Here is an 18,586-nt window from a genome sequence, read left to right as displayed (position 1 = left end):
ATTTTTCTTTTCTATGTTTAAGCAAGGAGGTATTATTTAATCTTTGACAGGAGCCAATAAAAATTTGAATCAGTTTTATCCAAGGGAAACAAACAAAACACTTGAGGTATGACTCATATGCATAAAAGCCTGGCAGGAAGACTCTTGCTGAGAAACAAACAGGTTGCCATGGAAACTGCAGAGCCTCACTCTTCCTGCACCAGAGCCCTTCCTCTTCTAGAGGTAAGCGACTTGCTTTCTGGGAATTCAGTCGAGCATCATCCTGTCTCCCCACACCAACCTGTTTTTCAGGCAGAGGTCAGCTCCTAGAAGGCACTATGGAAATCAAAACTTTCAGTTTTTAAAAATACAAGAATAGGTTTTGGAAAGTTATCACTCACCTGCTTCAAATCTTGTAATACATAAAAAGAACTATTCAAATTGCTAACTTCAGAGTGGATAATTACAACAGTCCTTTGCTTCAGAACAGGAGGAAAAAGAATAAAAAGTTAATGTCATATGTGTTTGGCATTTCATGGGCTTTCTGCCAGTCCTCACAGCAAACTTGTGGGGGTACAATGGCATTGTTCTCATTTTACAGATGAGGGGACTGAGGCTCAAAGTATTGATTTTCCCAACATAACATAGCCAATCAGTGGCAGACTTGAGACTGGAATTCAGGTCTGTGCCAACCCAAAGCCAGTGATGCCTTTTGGACTGTGGCTCCATCCCGTCCTCCAGCACAATTCTGAAGATGGGTGAAGTGTGAATCCTTCACTTTAAATGCATCCAAAACAAAGTAGGCTTTGACATTTAAGACTTCTAAGTGCTAGAAATATTGAGTTGCCCTTTAAAAATACATATATTTTAACCACCAAAAACAACTTAGAACTGAGTCTAAAAATCATATGGTTTGTACTGAATTTTACAGCTGAATTCTTTAAGGTAGAAATTTCAGAAAGAATACAGAAACAACAAAAGGAATAATGGCAATGTCCTATAAAAGATACTTAGACATTTATTTTGATTTTTCTATCAAAAATACAAAGAATACAAATTTCATGATTTTTCCAAGGCATCAAATATTTCTTAACATTATTTTGCTCCTAAAGAACATTTGAAATTGGCAGTAATTTAAAATCTTATACTTGGAAAAATTACAGACCAATCCCAAAGATTTTGTATATACAGTAAAACCTCGATAAAAGGAACTAATATGGGCAAGGGTGTGTCCATTAAAGCTGAAAGCCCATTATATAATGAAACAGGTTTTCCGAATGCATATATTAAAATATTGACAAATTAGTTTACCTGTTTTCACTTATGTAGATGTTTAATTAAAATTAAGTATATATGAAAAGTTTAATTTCACAGAAAAGTTTTCTACATGTATTACTGTAATTTTAAATTTATACTGAATAGATCTAGTAAATGTGTACATTCACCAGTCTCCACGAGTAAACAGATGCACACAGAGGGGATGTGCCTTAGTGTATGTCAGAACTTCGGCGTTAAAACTGCTGCAGAAAGTGACACCATGCAACAACAACAACTAATTACTGCTCCATGCGGTGTGATCACGTGTTCATCATTCACCAGACATTGTTTACAAGCAGTGATTCTTGGATTTAAATATGTAGATTATAGTTGTAGATATGTAATATTTATGTCATCAAAATTACTTGTTTTTTCCAGCATATGGCCTATTCACTAAAATTTATTAAAAATACTAGTAACAGTGAATAACAAAAAATATAACCTGTTTATTACAAGCAACTCTTGGTTAAAAGCATTTTTTAATTGAGAGGGTGTTAACTTCCACATAACATACAGACCGGAAATTTTGTCTGTTAAATACTAAGTCCATTAAATCGAGGGTTTTACTGTACTGTATTTTCCAAAAGCATCCTTTGAGGATTTAGAGCAGGAGTGGAGGGCCTTTTTTCTGCCAAGAGCCATTTGAATATTTATAACATCATTTGCAGGCCACACAAAATTATCAACTTAAAAATTATCCTGCTATATTTAGTCAAACATTTAACTAACTCACCCCTAATGCCTTGGCAGGGCCAGACCAAATGATTTCTCAGACCTTATATGGCCCATAGGCCGGACATTCTCCACCCCTGATTTAGAGATTCAATGAAACTGCAGTGAACTATTTCAGTCCTTAAACCCAGATAAATTATCTGTGGGGCCAGCTGTCCCTACCATGAAGAATCTGTAACATATACCCGGACTATAGGAGAGATTATTAGATCACTATTTTCAGAAGTTCCCTATTCAACTACCAGATACTTATTTGCTAAAGCAACCACTCCCAGCAAGGTAGAACAATTTCCAAGTAGTAAAAGATAAAGTAAAAGCTATACAAAGAATTTTTTAGGACATCAAGGTTACATTCTTTATCTTTCAAAGGGTGTGAGAGTAGTTGGGAAATATATTGATTAAGTGTGGGTAGATGTTATTTTGGAGGAGCAAAGTGGCAGACACGTAACAAAACGAATAGCAGAAGCAGCCATGGAGGCCCAGCCGCTGTATCAGAAGTCCTCCATGATGAAAGGAATGAGGCGGCAAGAGCACTCACATCTACAGCAAGCCCGAGGCCTCCAAGCTTGATTTTGATGGGGTCACTGTGAAGGAGCGCAGGATAATAAAGCTTCCAACCTTTTCCTTTAATAGTTGACTAAAAACTCGTAACTTCAAGTACACTGGTAGTGTCTGATGCCATAGGATAAAAGGAAACGCTTTACCTTGTAGATATTCCCCAACGCCTCCCAGAGAGAAGACAAATCATTTTGTAACACTTATTTCAAAAGCATCTTAAAGCTTCCCAGTGACCCAGAATACTGACAACGGTAACTTTTTTTTTTTTAAACCAGGTAAGTCACAGCCCCATTTAACACCTTTCTGTGCTCTGAATTAACCTCAACTAACAGTTAAAGGGTGTCTTTTTCTGTAACAGTCAGAAATGTTAGTCATTCAGGAGGTTTTCTACTTTGCTTTTCAAATCTTATTTTGAACAACTCCCTCGGGGTAGAGTACACATGAAGTGAGGCAATAAAAACTCAGAGCCTTTGGAGATACTGTACACTAAGGAGATGCTGCCAAACCATAAAAAGAGTAAAGCCCAACAGATGTCCAATTTCCCTCAGGTCAAAGCCAGTGGATTTGCTTTTTTGAAATATCAAATCAAGTTCTAGCCACAAACTGGGTTTATAGTGACCCTGCTTTGCAGGGTAAGGGCTTAGTCTGTCTTGGCAATACAGCACCAATTAGAGACAGCTGATAAAGGTGGCCCTTTAGTATCAAGGGAGCGGCTGGTGGTGTGGCAGAACCTGGCACTTATCTCCGAGGAGGAGGCAGGAGGGGGTAAGGCAGCAGGTCTCTGAGTGTCACCTGGATATCTGAAGACACCGGCTAGATGATGCATGCAACCAGCCACACACAGTCCCAAGAGAAGGGGGAAAACAAGTGGGAGAACGCTTGTCATGCCGCCAGAGAGGAGCTGCCTTCTGCCCATCAAAGCTGCTCACTGACAAGACAAGGGGTGGAGAGACTTAACAGATGAACACCAAATCCGACGTAAGGGCACGCTGCCAAGTCTGGCCCCTTGAAGAGTGGAGCAGGTGCAGAATCTAAAACCAGTGCGGACTCGTGCTCTGGTATGGAGCAGGGTCAGAGGAGGGGGCACAGGGTGACCTGGATCCTGAAACTCAAATGGGTGTTGTGTAGGTGCCAGGGCCTGTTTCACTCCAGCTTTTTGGCTGGCACCCGTGTCCGAGCAATGATGATGGGCACCAGGGCCAGACAGGCGATGAAGAGGGCCCACAGGGGCCGGTAGAAGAGCCAGCCAGCAGCCACGGTCAGCAGGGTCAGTGAGGTGGCCACACAGAAGGCAAAGGCCTTCAGGCCAATGTTGACCAAGTCTCGGAAGACGGGAAACCAGTCCACTGTGGGGAAAAGAAAGGCAGTGAGGCTTCCTGAGGACGCCATGTTCTACGTCTCAAAGTCAGCAGATGGTTCCTGTCTCTAGACAAGGATGAGCCCCTGATGCCAGGTGAGTAAGGGGAGGAGAGGGTCATTGGTGGAAGGCAAATAACCTAGTGAGGGCTGAAAGATCCAAAAGAGGAGCCCTCACTCCTGAGCTGTGTGGGCACACTGACTGACCACCCGCTGCACCCTGCTCCAGGGAGAAGGCAGGTACAAGTGCTTTGTGAACTTTGAAATCATGTTGAAATCAATCTAAAGCCAATATAATGACATTTGGCCATGGGTGGTGTGCTCAGTGGTTAGAGTATCTGCCACCGCCCCCCGCCCGCCCCCCCACACACACACACCAAAGGGTCACAAGTTTGATTCCTGATCAAGGGATGTACCTGGTTGCAGGTTCAATCCCCGGCCCCCATGGACACATGTGGGAGGCAAACAGTCGATGTATCTCTTTCACATCAATGTTTCTCCCTCGTTCTCACCCCCTACCCCCCACTTCCACTCTCTAAAAATCAATGGAAAAAATATCTTTGGGTGAGATTAACAACAACAAAAAGACATTCGACTGTAACAGTGGCAAATACCGTTTGCTGTGCACTCACAAAGGAGACTGGGCAGACTTTTCTGTGGGTGCCTATTTGGGCCCCTCAGCCACTCGTGGAGGTATTTGTTCATTCAGGCAGCAGGTTGTTACCAATTATCTACATGCCCAGGTCTGCATGGACTGAGGGGAACAAATTAGCCTCAGCTGGCCCCTGCCTCAAGGCTCTCACAGGCCCAGTATGAAGTCTAGGATCCGGCTAAATCCATCTGGAACTACCCTGTCCCTGGCCAGTCTAGCATCCCATGGCTGCTATCCACTGGGGGAATCTCCACTCAGTTCCCAGGAGGCCCCAGTGGTCTGGTGCCACTGGGTTTGCAGAGGAAGCCCTGGTGCCCTGCCTTGACTACAGAATCCTGCAGGCCACCCCACGGCTCATCTTTGTCTACTCAGATAGCACCCCTATTTGGTCCTCATAAGAAGCAGAGTTCACGTTTTATACTGTTGACCCTGTGTCAGGCACTACCTGTACCATCTCATCTAACCCACAGGCCTAACCCTTGTAAGGCTGGTATTATTTTTGTGTTGTTTTTTCATCCTCATCCAAGGATATGTTTTTTATTGATTTGAGAGAAACATAAATGTGAGAAACATGGATCAGTTGCCTCCCATACGTGCCCCAACCAGGGATCAAACCCATAACCTAGGTTATATGTCCTGACTTGGAATCAAACCCCCAACCTTTGGGTGTGCGGGGCAATATTCCAACCGAGACACCCAGCCAATGGAAGCCTGGTGCTATTCTTCACCTCATTTTACTCACAAGGTCACGAGGCCCAGGGAGTTTAACTTGCAGCTAGAAAGCTCCAGAGCCAGGACTTAAACTCAAGACTGTCTGAGCCCAGAGCCTTAGCTCTAAGCCATGGCTCTGAGCCTTGAAAGGACAGGGACTTTGTCCTGTTCATTGTGTGGTCTCCTGGGCTCAGAGCAATGTCTTGCACACTCCAGGCGCTCAGTAAATTCTTAATGAATGATTTTGTGTTGCAGGCTCCTGAATCACTCCCCCTGCACTTTGGATCTCTCCATCCTCTGAAGTCTGTTCTGAATCTGGAATGTCAGCATTTCAGATACGGAGAGAATCAGAGGAGCACAGGCAGGCAGAGATTCAAAGAAGGGCCCTCTGAAATAGACTCCAACCTTCTCATCTTGATGATGGGGCAGCAGTCTCTGAGAGGAAAAATGACCTGTCCAGGTCACCCAACCACAATGGGCTTAGTGCAGAGGAAAAAGATGGAGGGTTCTATTCAAATGCAGATCTCTCCTGAATGGAGCTCAGAAGTTGCCCAAGTGACCCAGCCTGGTTCAGGGCTGAGTGCCTTTCTGAGCACAAATCATTATCCAAAGAAAACCCTGGAGAAGTGTCCTTCCCCTCCCTGCACCTCAGTTTTCCCATCTGCAAAATGAGGCAGGTGGCCCTCCCTGCTCTGATAGTCTGGGGTATATGCAGCCAGATCTCTCCCAAACTGGAATGGGTAAGTGGGGGAAAGGTTTCTGTTGGGGCTCAGAGAAGGCTGAATCATCTGACTGGAGAGGGACACACTGGGGTAAAGGCTCATGGAAAGTTCTCTGAAGTCCCATCCTCCCATTCCTCTGATTGCAACAGTCTAGACCTCCCTTACTCAATCAGCTGGGCACTCAGTCCTGAACCAGGCTGCGTCACTTGGGCTACTGGGCTCACAGTGCCAACCTCAGGCTATGGGAGCAGCCCAGCAAACTCTCCCTTGTGCCCCAGAATTGCTGGCTATCCCAAATCTAGCCCAGAAGTATAACAATTTTTAGTGTTTCCTATTTGCCAAATATTTCGTAAAACTACAAATGAGGTGTGAGTCAATTGCAGCTAGCACGGGAAAGAGGATGGCCCCAGGTCCAGAGCTCGGACATTAGATTTCAAGTCCGGCTCACTGCAAAGGCTGGCCCTTCATCCCAAAGCTATGGAGTAGGTACTGAGATGGGCCAATGCCCGCTCCCTGCCCAAGTTGCATACCATCAGGCCAGAAAAGCTGACAGACGGTGTGAGAAGCATGGAGCAAGCACAGGGGGCTACAGGAGGGCGAGCAAGATTCCCACGCCAGTCTCCCCACCTACCCAGGGTATAGAGGATCCGTGTCATGAGGTTAAGGCCCATAAACATGGCCATCCAGCCAGCAGCCCGCAGGCCCCATGTCTTCATGGAGTTGCTCTTTTGTTCTCTAAGAAACACCTCCTGTAGGACAAAGCAGGGCAGGTGGCTGAGGGGGGCATAACAAAGCAGGAGACATTGGCCATTTCTGAACAGATCAGAGGGAGGTAAGGGCGCATCTCCCTCCCAGGTCTAAGTGCCTCCCCAACCTAGCAGTCTGCCGGGCCATTCTTTCCCTTACCATCCTCTAAATGCTGAAATTCTCTGGCTGCTTCAGTCTCACTCTCCCAGGAAGGTGCCTTTCTGGGCCTCACCCCCTGGCTCCCACCGCCTATGTGACATCTCCACTGCATATCTTGGCACATCTGACACTGACTCTGGAGTTTCCACCCCAACCTGTTCTCTGTCATCTCCATCTCAGCAAATGGTACCACCCACCCACCTGCATAAGCCAAAACCTGGGCGTCAAACTTGGCTTGTTCCTCCCCTCACCATCTCTCATCCTGGCCATCAGCAAGTCCTGTCAACACGGGGTCCACATTTCCTCAAATCCTCTCTCACCACCGTCAACCCCTCTCACCAGGGCCCCTTCAGTAGCCTCCTCCCCACGGGCCTCCCTGCTTCTGCCACCACCGCCACCTTCTCCATGCAGCCAGCTGCGCCTCAGCCCCATTGGGGCACAGGTCAGACCTCCCCTGCCTTGGGGCCTTTCACATGCGGTTGCTCTGCTGAGAGCATGTTTGCCCAGTTATGCCTGACCAGCTCCTACACGTTCTTCTAGTCTTGGCTGAAATGCCATGTCTTCAGAGAGCCTACCTAGTCATTATCTATAATAACAATATGATAGCTAACTGATAGCTAACACTTACTGCTTACTATTTATCAGTCACTGTCCTAAGTGCTTTACAAGTATTACTTAATCCTCAAAATAACTTGATGAAGAGGCACATTATCTCCATTTTACAGAAGAGGAAGCTGAGGCTCTGAGAGGGTAAGTGACATGCCCAGGGTCTCACCCCAGCAGGTAACTAAGCTATGAGCTTGAGGGCATGTCTGTTTTATCCCTATGTCCCTGGGGCTCAATAAAATGGATCATCTTCACAACAACCAAGTAAGGTAGGAATAATTGCAATAATCATTTTTTTTTTAATTTCCATTTTACAGAGGGGCCAACAGGCTGAGAGGATAATCAACTGGCTCAAGGTCCCGTAGCCAGCAGAAGGCAGAGCAGGGCTTGAGATGGGGCCATAGCCAGTGCCCAGGACTGACACCTGGACAGCCTGACTCCCAGGGTTTGGTTTCTAAGGGCCCCAGGTTGCCTCCTTGGCTCAGGGCCTTCTCTCCCTGCTTAACAGACCCCAGACCCTGTGCTGGAGGCCCAGGGTGATCAGGAAGCTCCTGCCCATCTCCACTGTCACAGTCTTCCCTCCTGGGGAGTTATCTAAGCCATGAGCCCACCACTCCTCTGGGGGCAGCTCACACCCAGCCTTTGCCTGCAAGAGGATGGAAGCCTGGGGTCAGGGCTGACGCTCTGGGAGAGCGAGAAAGGCCTGGACAGGGCTTCCTAATATTAGAAACTCCCCAGGGGGGCCTGAGAGCTGCTGGAGGAAAGGGTGACTCATGCCATGTCAGGCAGGGAGGTGGCAGCTCCACCCTGAGGTTGGTAACTGGGCTCCTAGGCTGCAGCCCAACCACACCCTAGTCCTGGTTAGAGAAGGCTGGGCCCATGCAGCACCCCGGGGTTGGGTGCTAAAGTGAGAGGGATGACGGCTGAGGGCCTAAGCTGACACCTGCCCACTACCCTTTTCAAGACCTTCTGATGCAAAACCCAGCAATCCTAATCAAAGCTAGCACAGAATACGTACAGTGATACACTGTGTTCAACAATGGAAAAGCTGTATCTTTCTGTTAAAGAGGATTTCCTGCTTAGAGAAGAGTGGCTAACTTTTAAGTCATGCAACTGAACTACTTGGTACATCTTTGTACCCCTTCTCCTTGGGACTTAAGGGGAGGCATAACCTTCCCCCTTCCTCTACAGAGAGTAAGGGGGGTGCCTGCCCTCACCTGGTCATGAGACTCTGCAGCTCAAAGCCCTTCACTGCCACCTAATCCACCCCCTCACAGGGCCCTGCCTGCTCAGGAGTCTTCTTCCCTGACCACTCTCTCTGGGTGCTGGCCACACCGACACTCTTGATGTTCCCAACAAGGTGAACTCTGACCGGCCTGGACTGCTTCCAGCACTGACCCCCTCTCTTCACTTGGCACTCAGCAGAAATGTTACTCAGAGAAGCCTTTCTAGACCACTGTCAAAGCAGATTCCCTATTACGCCCGTTTATCTCCAAGCATCTGCCTCCCCTTCCTGATACTCAGCGCAAGGTGCCCTTACTTGTTTTACTGATGAGTCACTCTCCCCCACAATACTGGACGCCAGTGAAGGAGTCTGTTTTGCCCAGTGTTCTATCCTCCGTGCCCAGCACAGTCTGGCACACGGGAAAATGCTTACTCCTATTTCTTTCTTGCCTCGTTGCACTGGCTATGACCTCTAGTAGTAGGTGCTTATTTAATAACCTTATTAAAAGTGGCAGGGAGGGGTACACCAGTCCCTCCATCACAGAGGTAGACAGCAGCAACTCACCTCGGCTGAGAAGTCCCCATGGTGCAGGAGAAGCAAGGTGTCCCCAGACTTGGTGGAATATGAGACTAGCTGGTCACCTCGCTGCCGGGCAATCACAGTGACCTGGTCAGAGAATGTAGTGTTGGAGCTGAGACAGTGACCAGCCCACCCGGCTCCAGCACCCCTCTACACTGTGTGCCTCCTAGGGAAGTGAGTGAGGAGACCGATGCCATCCCAGTTCTTAACCTGGGGTCTACGGATATCCATGGATGGCTTCAGGGGACACAGACCTCTGAAACTGCTCAAAGGCATGCCTCACTGTGAATATGAGCACATGAACACAGTTCCTGGAGGGAGGGTCCAAAGCCACATTCCCAACGCTGTCCACTGTGTCCATGCCCAGGGAGATCGGAAAGCCCTGCCTGAGTCTGCCCTGGAGAAGTTACATTACCACATGAGCTGGACCCAGGTCAGGGTCGTCGCTGCTCAGCCCGGCATAGGAGAAGGAAACTCGCATGTCTCCGACCTGGGGGGGTGGAAGAAAGTGGGGTGAGTGAGGCCAGGAGCAGTCAGCCTGGGCCTGGGTCCATGGCACTGTTGAGCCCCTACACTCACTCTCTTTTCCCACCCCTATAGCTTTTCCCACGTGGCTCCATCACCTAGAACTTCCTCCCCTCCCATTTCATTTGACCAAGTGCAGCTGTGGATGCCACCAAACTGAATCAGTCTTAAGCGAGAACGTGACAGCTGTGTATTCCTGGGAGATGGTACTTCAGGGGCCCTGATCTGTACTATCTGAACTGCCCGAGTCCCTCTGTGCACCTCTGGGTACTTGGGGTTTTCACTGTGGTAGAAATAGTCTCCCCGGCGAATAATGTCCACGTGTGGGTCCTCCAGCTTGGACAGGCTCAGTGGCTTGAAGTTGTCGACTTTGTCAATGAGGCCTGAGAGAAACCAGGTGGTTAGAGACGATGGTGTGCAATTTGAAACCCCCTGATCTTAAACCCCTCAGCCTGACATCCTTCCCACCGCACCCTCACACAGCCCTGCCAGCTGCCCCTTCCTGGCTCATTCTCCTCCGGGCCTTCAGCGCACGACCCGCACGCACAGTGCCCTGCTCCAGCCCCCGCTCTTCCACTGCTGCCCCTTGCCAGCCCCACTGCAGTCTCCCTCTCCTCCAGGAAGCCTTTCCTGTCCCCTCTCCGTACAGTCAGAGTGACCACAGCTCTGGGAATGGTCTTAGCTCTGCACCCATTCCACCTTGGGTCTGGTTATCCATGTCCAAGCCTGGCTCCCATGCTGCACGGAGACCCCTGGAGGCCAGGCTGGTGGGCACTAGCTAAGCAACAGAGCAGATGGCAGAAGGCCAAGCCCTCAATCCCAGCCTCTCCTCCCTCACCTTGGTTATTTGGGTCCTTGGTGTCTTCTCTCCCACCTTCCTGGGTCAAGCTCAGGGACAGAGCCCTAGGAGTTCCTGTGGCCCGTGATACTGCCTTGTCCCTTGAAACCCACTCTTTGGAATAACTTGGTGGGGAGGGGGATGAGCCAGCCACTCCTTGGCACAGGGCTAGGTGCCATGTGGGGCTCAGCGGTGGAGCCCTCAGGGAAAGCCTTGGCTCGACCACTGGCTCAGGGCCCCTTGAGGAAGGGCTCTCAGCTTTGTCTGGTCAGAACAGGCAGCGGCACCACAGCAGCGCCTGGCAGTCCTTCTCTGGAATAATCCAGGGGTCCGAGGAACCTGCCCATGGTGGGGGTGTTCTACACGAGTCCCCGCCTCCTAGAGATTTGCCTTCTCTCTGACCTCAGCCCAAAACATGATCCTTGGAAAGGTTCTGGTTGATCCCATGTCCAGGGCAGCAGAGCCACCTTCACCACCGAAGGGCTGAGTGCTGGAGGCACCAGTGGCTGAATGGAAGCACAGAACCTCTGGGCTGGCGATGGCTCACCCGAAGAGGCCAGAGACTTACCTGCCGAGAGGAAAAACCTGCCAATCTGGACGAAGGGGGCTGTTGCTGTGAACGACTCCACGGCCATCGCACTGTGGGAAAGAGGGAGCTATCAGGGAAGCAGGACACCAGGTGGGAGTATCTGAGTTCCTTTGGGTTGTGCTGGGGAGGGTCCCTACCCAGATGGCTCCTGCAAGTCCAGACCAGCCAGGCACTGCAGACATCTTGTCTTTACCAACAACTCCACCCCCTGGGTGACCTCAAGTCCCCCTTCCCTGGATGGAACATCCTCATTCTGTCTCCTGTTCCCAGAGCTCATACCCTCTTGCCTAGACCCCAACCAGCCTGTCCCACCCCCAGCCATTAGATGGACCTTCCATGGACTTCACAGCCTCACTGACCCCAGCCCCAGGTAGTGTCTAAGCCCACTGTGCACATTCACATCAGGCCTGCTCCACCCCACGTCCCTGAGCTAACCTCCCCCTGCCAAAATCCTACAAGGGCCCAGATCACATGCCACTGCTCCTGTAAGCCCTTCCTGACTGTCCTCCTTCCCTATGGCTAATGGTTAACAAGGGCTTCCCTGGTACTACAAATGCAAATCCCTTTGGGCACTAGTCCAGGCCTTAAATTCATGACTTGTTTGAGGGCAGCTTGTTTGGGGTCAGGGAAGTTGGGTCTCGCCTCTGTTCCTGGTGCCCAGGAGCTGTCCCATCTAGCACCCAGACTTGTGCCAGGGAGTGGGTGGTCATCCCAGACCACAGTGTGGCCCACGTGTCCAACACTTCAATCAACTCATGAGGCAGAAGTAAGTCAGTCCCATTACTCAGATGAGGAAGCTGAGGCTGGAGACATGCCAGTGACAGCTAAGGCTGCACTCAGGCCTGGGGGCCCAGACCTCACCTAGGGTTTTTGTGGCCAATCTCTCGGTCGAAGTTTCTGCTGTTGACGATTTCCGACCGCCATTCAGGGTCTGTTGTGGGAAGAGGGAACAACTCAGCAACCATGGCAGTAGTGGTCACATGTCCAAGGTCCACTTATCCAAGCCGGTGACCATTCTAGAGCTGAAGGGGCAACTCCTAGAGCCTCGCTGGATGATGGGAGAGCAGGGCTTTGAGCACCAGCACCCAGGGACCCCGACACCTGGTTCCATGGCCTTCCCCACTGCAGGGATGTGCCCAGCATCTGCCCACAGGCCTGGGATGTAGCCCTGGAGAACAGGGGCCTATACTCACTGTAGGAGTACTTCCTCTCTGTTTTCACCTGCCCGTCCTCAGTATAATCTCTGTGGGGAAAGCACAGCAGTTCCAGAGTCAGTCCGTCACCCTGAGACATTCCCATCTCTAAGCATCTCCAGCTGAAGCAACTAGGGACTACCCAGTCAAACTGCCCAAATGGAGCAGGCCTTGTCTGCACCAGCCCAGACAGGCTGCTCACTCCCTGGCAGACAGCCAGCTCCAGCCATTGAAGGCCCTGACCCGAGAAAAACTGCTTTCTCATCTGGAGCTGAAATTTGCCTCTGCCTGGCTCACACCAAGGGTCACAGTTCCTCTCTCTGGACTCAGATCTGGCTGTACCCTCTGCTCCAGGACAGCCCCATGGAGACCCTCTACAGGTGCCCTGCGCCAGGCTGAGCTTGAGCTGCTCTGGCTCACCCAGCCACCTCTCCACCCCTCAACTCATGGTCCATTGGGCTCAGGTGGGGGTGGCCCACCATAGTTCCAGGTGACCCCCACCATGGCCAATGAGAGTCTCCCCTAAGACGTCCGTTAAAACTGATAGGATGTTGCCCTAGACAGTTTGGCTCAGTGAATAAGAGTATCGGCCTGTGGACTGAAGGGTCCCGGGTTTGATTCTGGCCAAGGGCACATGCCCAGGTTGTGGGCTCGATCCCCAGAGGGGTACATGCAGGAGACAGCCAACCAATGATTCTCTCTCATCATTGATGTTTCTATCTCTTTCTCTGCCTCTCCCTTCCTATCTTAAATCAACAAAAATATATATATATTTTTAAAAGAAACCTGATAGAATGTTGCCAGCTGGGTGGTTCAGTTGGTTGGAGTGGTGTCCTGTGCGCTAAAAAAGTTATGGGTTCGATTCCCGGTCAGGAAACACATACTTAGGTTGCAGGTTCAATCTCTGGTCAGGGTGCGTATAGGAGGCAACCAAGTGATGTATGTTTTTCTCTCTCTCTCTCTCCCCCCCCCACTTCCTCTCTCTAAAAATCAATAAAAACATATCCTCAGGTGAGGATTAAAAATAGTATTTTTTAAAAACTCATAGGATGTAAGCCAGGAGGCCATTTCTGTCCCCTCATGGGAGAGAAGATGGAATTAACACATGGGGAAAAAAATTGTTTGTGGCCTGAAACCAGTAATGTCTTAAGCTCAGGCCACTCTGCATTGGATTTCTGCCATCTCCAAACAAAAGATCATTCACTAATAACTTTGGGATAATTTGACATTTCTCTGATAGACGATTTCATACTTTAGATTTCAGAAGTGTCAAAACGAAAGTCCCCTGCATGTTATCCTCACATCTGCACTTTCTTTACCCCCAGCTGATTTTCACTCACTGGTACCTCACCTGGACTCCTCGGTTTCTACCCACTGGTACATCTCCACGTGCCGCCGCAGCTTCACAGCCGGAATGTGGACCCCATAGTTTGGATCAGACAAGAGCTTCAAAAAGAATCAAACAAATCAAAAGTGAATACATAAAAAACAAAACCATACCGGCCCAGACTGCCTGGCTCAGGGGAAGCTGGACTAGAAAAGAAACAGACAGAGGACCAGGATGGGACGGGACAGAGAACTCTACGTTGCTTCACGTAGGAGAATGGAGTGAAGCTGCCTTTCCCAAGTTCTGAACCAATGCCTGTGACATGTGCCTCACAGCACGGGCTCAGGCTACATGGCCCAATGGCCCTGGAAAGGTCCAATAACCAGAGCACCTTCGTAGCCTTGCACTAGACACACATGCTAATCATAACCATTAAAGCACCTATTTGTAAAGCTTATGCCACATGCCAGGCACTGTGCCAGGACGTTAGCTACTTATTCCCACCCAATCCTCAAAACTGGCCCCCCAATTTGTTACAATTCTTCTCCCCAATTTACAGATGAAAATGTTGAGACTCAGAAGTGATGGGTCCACACAGCTGCTGAGTGTGGGGTCAATAATCACACCCATGTGTGTCCATGCTTTCAAAATCCTCAATCGAACAATGTCTAGTGATGTGCCGCACGCCTCCGGGGGGTCAGCAACCATGGTGAAACGCACCTTGGATGTCCGCAGGGCCCCAATGATGTGCACCAGCCTCCCCTCGTTCTCCGGAGCCACACTGTGGATGCTGTCAGGGGACACCACAAGTGAGAGCCCCTCAGCCAGGGCGGTTGCTGTCTTCAACGCGCGACCCTGTGAGCAAAGGGGAGTGAGCATTTCAACAGCTCAGGCGTAGCCTGACACAGCATCTCAGGGCAGCATGGGCCTCAGAGAGCATTGAGACTGACCTTCCCATGTTGCAGTTGGAAAACTGAGGTCTACCAAGTGGTGGTGTGGGGACTGAAACCCAGGGTTCCTGCTTTCCCAGGCAGACCTCTTCCCACCACCCCACTGCCTCCATACTAGAGCTAGCTGCCGTTTTGTCTGCCTTGTACCCCTTTCCCTATTTTCCTCTGCTTTCTCCTCCCCTTCCCTACTCAGTCCATGTGATTTACTTGGGTGTCAGTCCAAATCATGTGACCCAGGCCTAGCCAATCAGAACATTTGTTCATTGGCTATAGGGACTGGTTCAGAGTGAACATTGAGACCCAAGCCAGGACTCAGAGATCTCCCTGCAACTGTTGCTAAAATCATTTAGAAGGAGATGGTTCCTTTGTTCTCTGGGGCTGCTAAGCTGATTGGATATAACCTGGAATTCCTTTGCCACCACAAAGGAAGAGTCTGCCAAAAAAAATCCACAACAAACACAGACAGCAGATAAAGAAATGGAGATTCCTAGTGACCCAGCATAAATGCCTGGATGCCATGCCTAAAGCTGGTGCTACCCCCAGGATTTCAGGTGTGTTAACCTATCCACTCTCTTCTCACGTATTTTGGTTGGGGTGGGATGTGTGTGTCAAATCACAAAGAATTCTGGTGAATTCAACATCCCCCTCTCTCTATTGTAAAATCTAAGTCCTTATTACTAAATCCAGCCTCTGGATTCACAGCCTTTGGCCCCTGACGCTATGGGGAACCTCACTCTGCACAGACCCTGAACAATTTACCTCATTGGTAAAAATTAAGTAGAAGGAGAGTAGGAAGGTCACGAGCCCCACAAACATCCCACCCGACGTCTCGCTCAGCCGCTCCAGGAAGCCTGGCTGGGGGTCAGTCGTAATTTTGACATGTTCTCTTCTATTACTCATATTAGAATACTGAAAAAAAAAGGAATAAAATTTAGTTTTTAAAATAAATCAAATTTCATTATTTATACTCAGTTTTCATCCTAATTATATATGGTAAAAATGCACAGATATTAAGTGTACAGTTTGATGGGTTTTGACAAATACATACCCCATTTGACCAACATCCTGGACAAGATACAGAACATGTCTATCACCCTAGAAAGTTTCCTTGTGCCCCTTTCCGGCCAATACTCCCCTCTCCCCACCTCTCAGAGTTAACTACTATTAGTTGGTAAGGCGGGTAGAGATATGACACCCCCAGTCCACATTCTGAATCAAATTCCCTATGAGGGCATACCCGTAGACCTTGCTTGACTGTGCTCATGGCCAGGCAGGGGGGACAGTGTATGCAAGAGTAATTTAGAGTTTGTGCTAGTTCTAGCCAGCCTATTCGGTGGCTGGATAAGTTGCATTACTTCAACATTTTCCTGCCTCTCAGCAGAGAGGAGAATAGTGGCTCTTTTAATTCTCTCTTCTAGGATTACTACAGCATCCCATTTCCTGCACCCACCACGCCGCTGACTGGGAGGGATGGTAGCCTGTCCAGCAACCCTTATTCTGGTAGGACTGGGATAGGGCTAAATAAAAGGAGACTGTGTTGAGATTGGTGGAAGAAAAAATTTTAAAAAAAAATTCCCTATGAACAGGATGATGGAGACTTCCTCTGCTCATCCTCACTACCCACCCCTACCCCTATCCTAACCTGAAGGGCACCCTCCCGAGCCTTCTGCCTTCCCTTCCAAGTCATCTTGATGTTGGCTGCATAATGAGTGTTGAATACCTCTATGTATCCTCAGTGACACATACCCTTCCAGTCCCAGCACGCTGGGCTCAAAAGTAATGAGCGGTGGGAACAGAAGTCAACACACAGGCCCTGAAAATCACTTGCTGTGAAACCCTGGGTAAGTTGCTCTACCTCTCTGATCCTGTGTACTCGTTTATAAAATGGAGGTGGTAAACAGAACCTGTGACAGGACAGTGGTTACACTGCTTAAAAAATCTTGTCACCTGCCTGCTTCACCCCACCAGGGCTTGGTGGCTCCTCCCCTAAATACACACACCGGGACCCTAGAAGCAACAAAGACTTGGCAATAGAGGATACCCAAATTCATCGACATTCCTTGGCAAGGGTCAGGTCCCAACATACCCCAGATGGTCTCTGCCCACCAGGATGGACACTGTGAAGAATTTTTTTCATATATTAAGTTCCTACTTAACACCAGGCACTGTTGAAAGCATAGCCTCCCTTAAACTTCCCAGTAACCCATCCCACTAGAGATGAGGGCCACACAACTACAGAGAGGAGGAAAGTGGACTTGCCCCCAGGTCTGCCTGACTCCAAAGCCTGCCATTTTCAGCACCTTCCCCTGACGTCACCTGCCAAGCTGGCTGTGAGACCTGGGCAAGTGCCTTTCCCCGCTGGGGAGTCTCCGTCTGTAAAGTACGGTGGTGAGGGTATAGGGGCAGATAGGAGTCCACCTTTAGGGGTAAGTGAGTCTCCTGACTGCGCTCTCTCCTGGCAGACCCTGGGCCTCATGGACCACCTCTGAGGCCTTTCTAGGTGCAGCATTCAAGGCCTCTAGGCCTCGAAGACAACTCTAATCTGGGGCAGAGTGGCTAGGGCTGTCAGCCACACAAACTCTGCCTCTCAGAGGGTGTGGGAGGTAGAGAGGATCCTTGGAGACAGAGAAGGGGCGTGGAAGGAGGGTGTGACCGGCCAGGAGAGAGTGGGTAGGACACCACCACAGCGGGAGGGAGTGTCTGGGGCTGGCCGGGTTCCCCAGCTGGCTCCAGAAGCACTTTCACAGGGGAAGGGAGTGGTGAGTCACCAGCTTCTCCCCTAGGCAGCACCCTGGTGGAAAGGGCCGCTCGATTTGTTGAATGAATGTTGCACTTAAGTAGAATGGTTCTTGAGAAACGCTGGCTGCGGGGAGAAGAGGCCAGCGGCCTTTGGAAAGGAATCACCTCCAATCGGGACCTTTCTAGCCAAACCCACGTTAGGAGGATGGGGGGCCAGGCAGCAGGGAAATGCGCCCTCCTACGGTCACCTCCTCCGCTCCCACCAGGACCTGGGCCCGTCCGCAGCATCACAGCCTCGGTTCACCTACCCGCCCAGGCGGGAGCTCACTGCCTGCGCAGAAAGCCCTGTCGGTCCCTGCTGGACAGCTCCGCCCGGGCGGCCTCGGCCTCCCCACCCTTCCCGCGGACTCGCCCCCTCTCTGAGGTCACGTCCAGCTCCGCAAATCTGGGAACAAGGGCCCCGGCGGTAACTGGGGATGAAGGTGAGGCTGCTGGGAGGTGCCGCGCGCAAGTAGATCCCAAATGTCCGGGGCAACACCTCCTGAGTCTCCCTCCCCACAAAAGCGCGCCCAAAGAATACGGACAAAAGGAGTCTGGAGTCTGGACAGGCTAAGAGAAATGAATACACGGATTAGCTGCCGGGAGGCATACAAACAGCATGCAAAGGGAGCCAGCGGGGCGCACAGACGAGGGTCAGTCGGACAAGCAAAATGGATCCACGGGAGGAAAGAGGCCCCGTGACGGGGAGCTTGGGTGTGGCCCGACAGACCAGGGGACACTCACATTCGCGGCCATGGTGAGGCCCGGCTCGCCGCCCCGGCTCGCTCTGCTCAGGTAGGAAAGGGGTTTACGGCCAGAGTGCGGACGACCTCTTGTCTGCCTGAGTTGCGAAAACGCGCGTGAAGCCCAGAACCAGAGGGGATGTACTACAATGTTGCCGCCCCTCGATCTCCAGCCTCTCTGCTCATGCGCGCCGCAAGGTCTTTTGGAAAACGTAGTCCGGGGTCAGGTACTTTTGCCACAAAGTTGCAAAAGGCCTTGTATGTCACTGATACGCCTGCGCATCGCAAGGCTTTCTGGGA

At 50.2% G+C, this 18,586-nt stretch overlaps 1 protein-coding gene and 1 non-coding gene across 2 annotated transcripts; one reads left to right on the top strand and one right to left on the bottom strand.

The window, feature by feature from the left end:
• Positions 1 to 59: 59 nt before the first annotated feature.
• On the bottom strand, positions 60 to 18,461 carry TMEM43 (transmembrane protein 43). The gene is made up of 12 exons (XM_006083786.3): positions 18,288 to 18,461; positions 15,525 to 15,674; positions 14,536 to 14,670; positions 13,840 to 13,934; positions 12,489 to 12,538; positions 12,157 to 12,226; positions 11,275 to 11,345; positions 10,130 to 10,251; positions 9,759 to 9,833; positions 9,329 to 9,430; positions 6,659 to 6,776; positions 60 to 3,932 (listed from the first exon to the last, which is right to left on the bottom strand). Exons 1-12 carry the CDS (start codon positions 18,297 to 18,299, stop codon positions 3,730 to 3,732), a joined length of 1,203 nt encoding a protein of 400 aa, XP_006083848.1. The 5' UTR covers positions 18,300 to 18,461; the 3' UTR covers positions 60 to 3,729.
• Positions 15,995 to 16,130, top strand: LOC111824934. The gene has a single exon (XR_002828022.1). It is a non-coding gene; the product is annotated as a small nucleolar RNA SNORA58 (small nucleolar RNA).
• Positions 18,462 to 18,586: the final 125 nt, after the last annotated feature.

Source organism: Myotis lucifugus, unplaced genomic scaffold, assembly GCF_000147115.1.
Source record: "Myotis lucifugus unplaced genomic scaffold, Myoluc2.0 scaffold_8, whole genome shotgun sequence".
Lineage (NCBI taxonomy): Eukaryota > Metazoa > Chordata > Mammalia > Chiroptera > Vespertilionidae > Myotis > Myotis lucifugus.
This window is presented reverse-complemented; position numbering and strand designations above follow the sequence as displayed.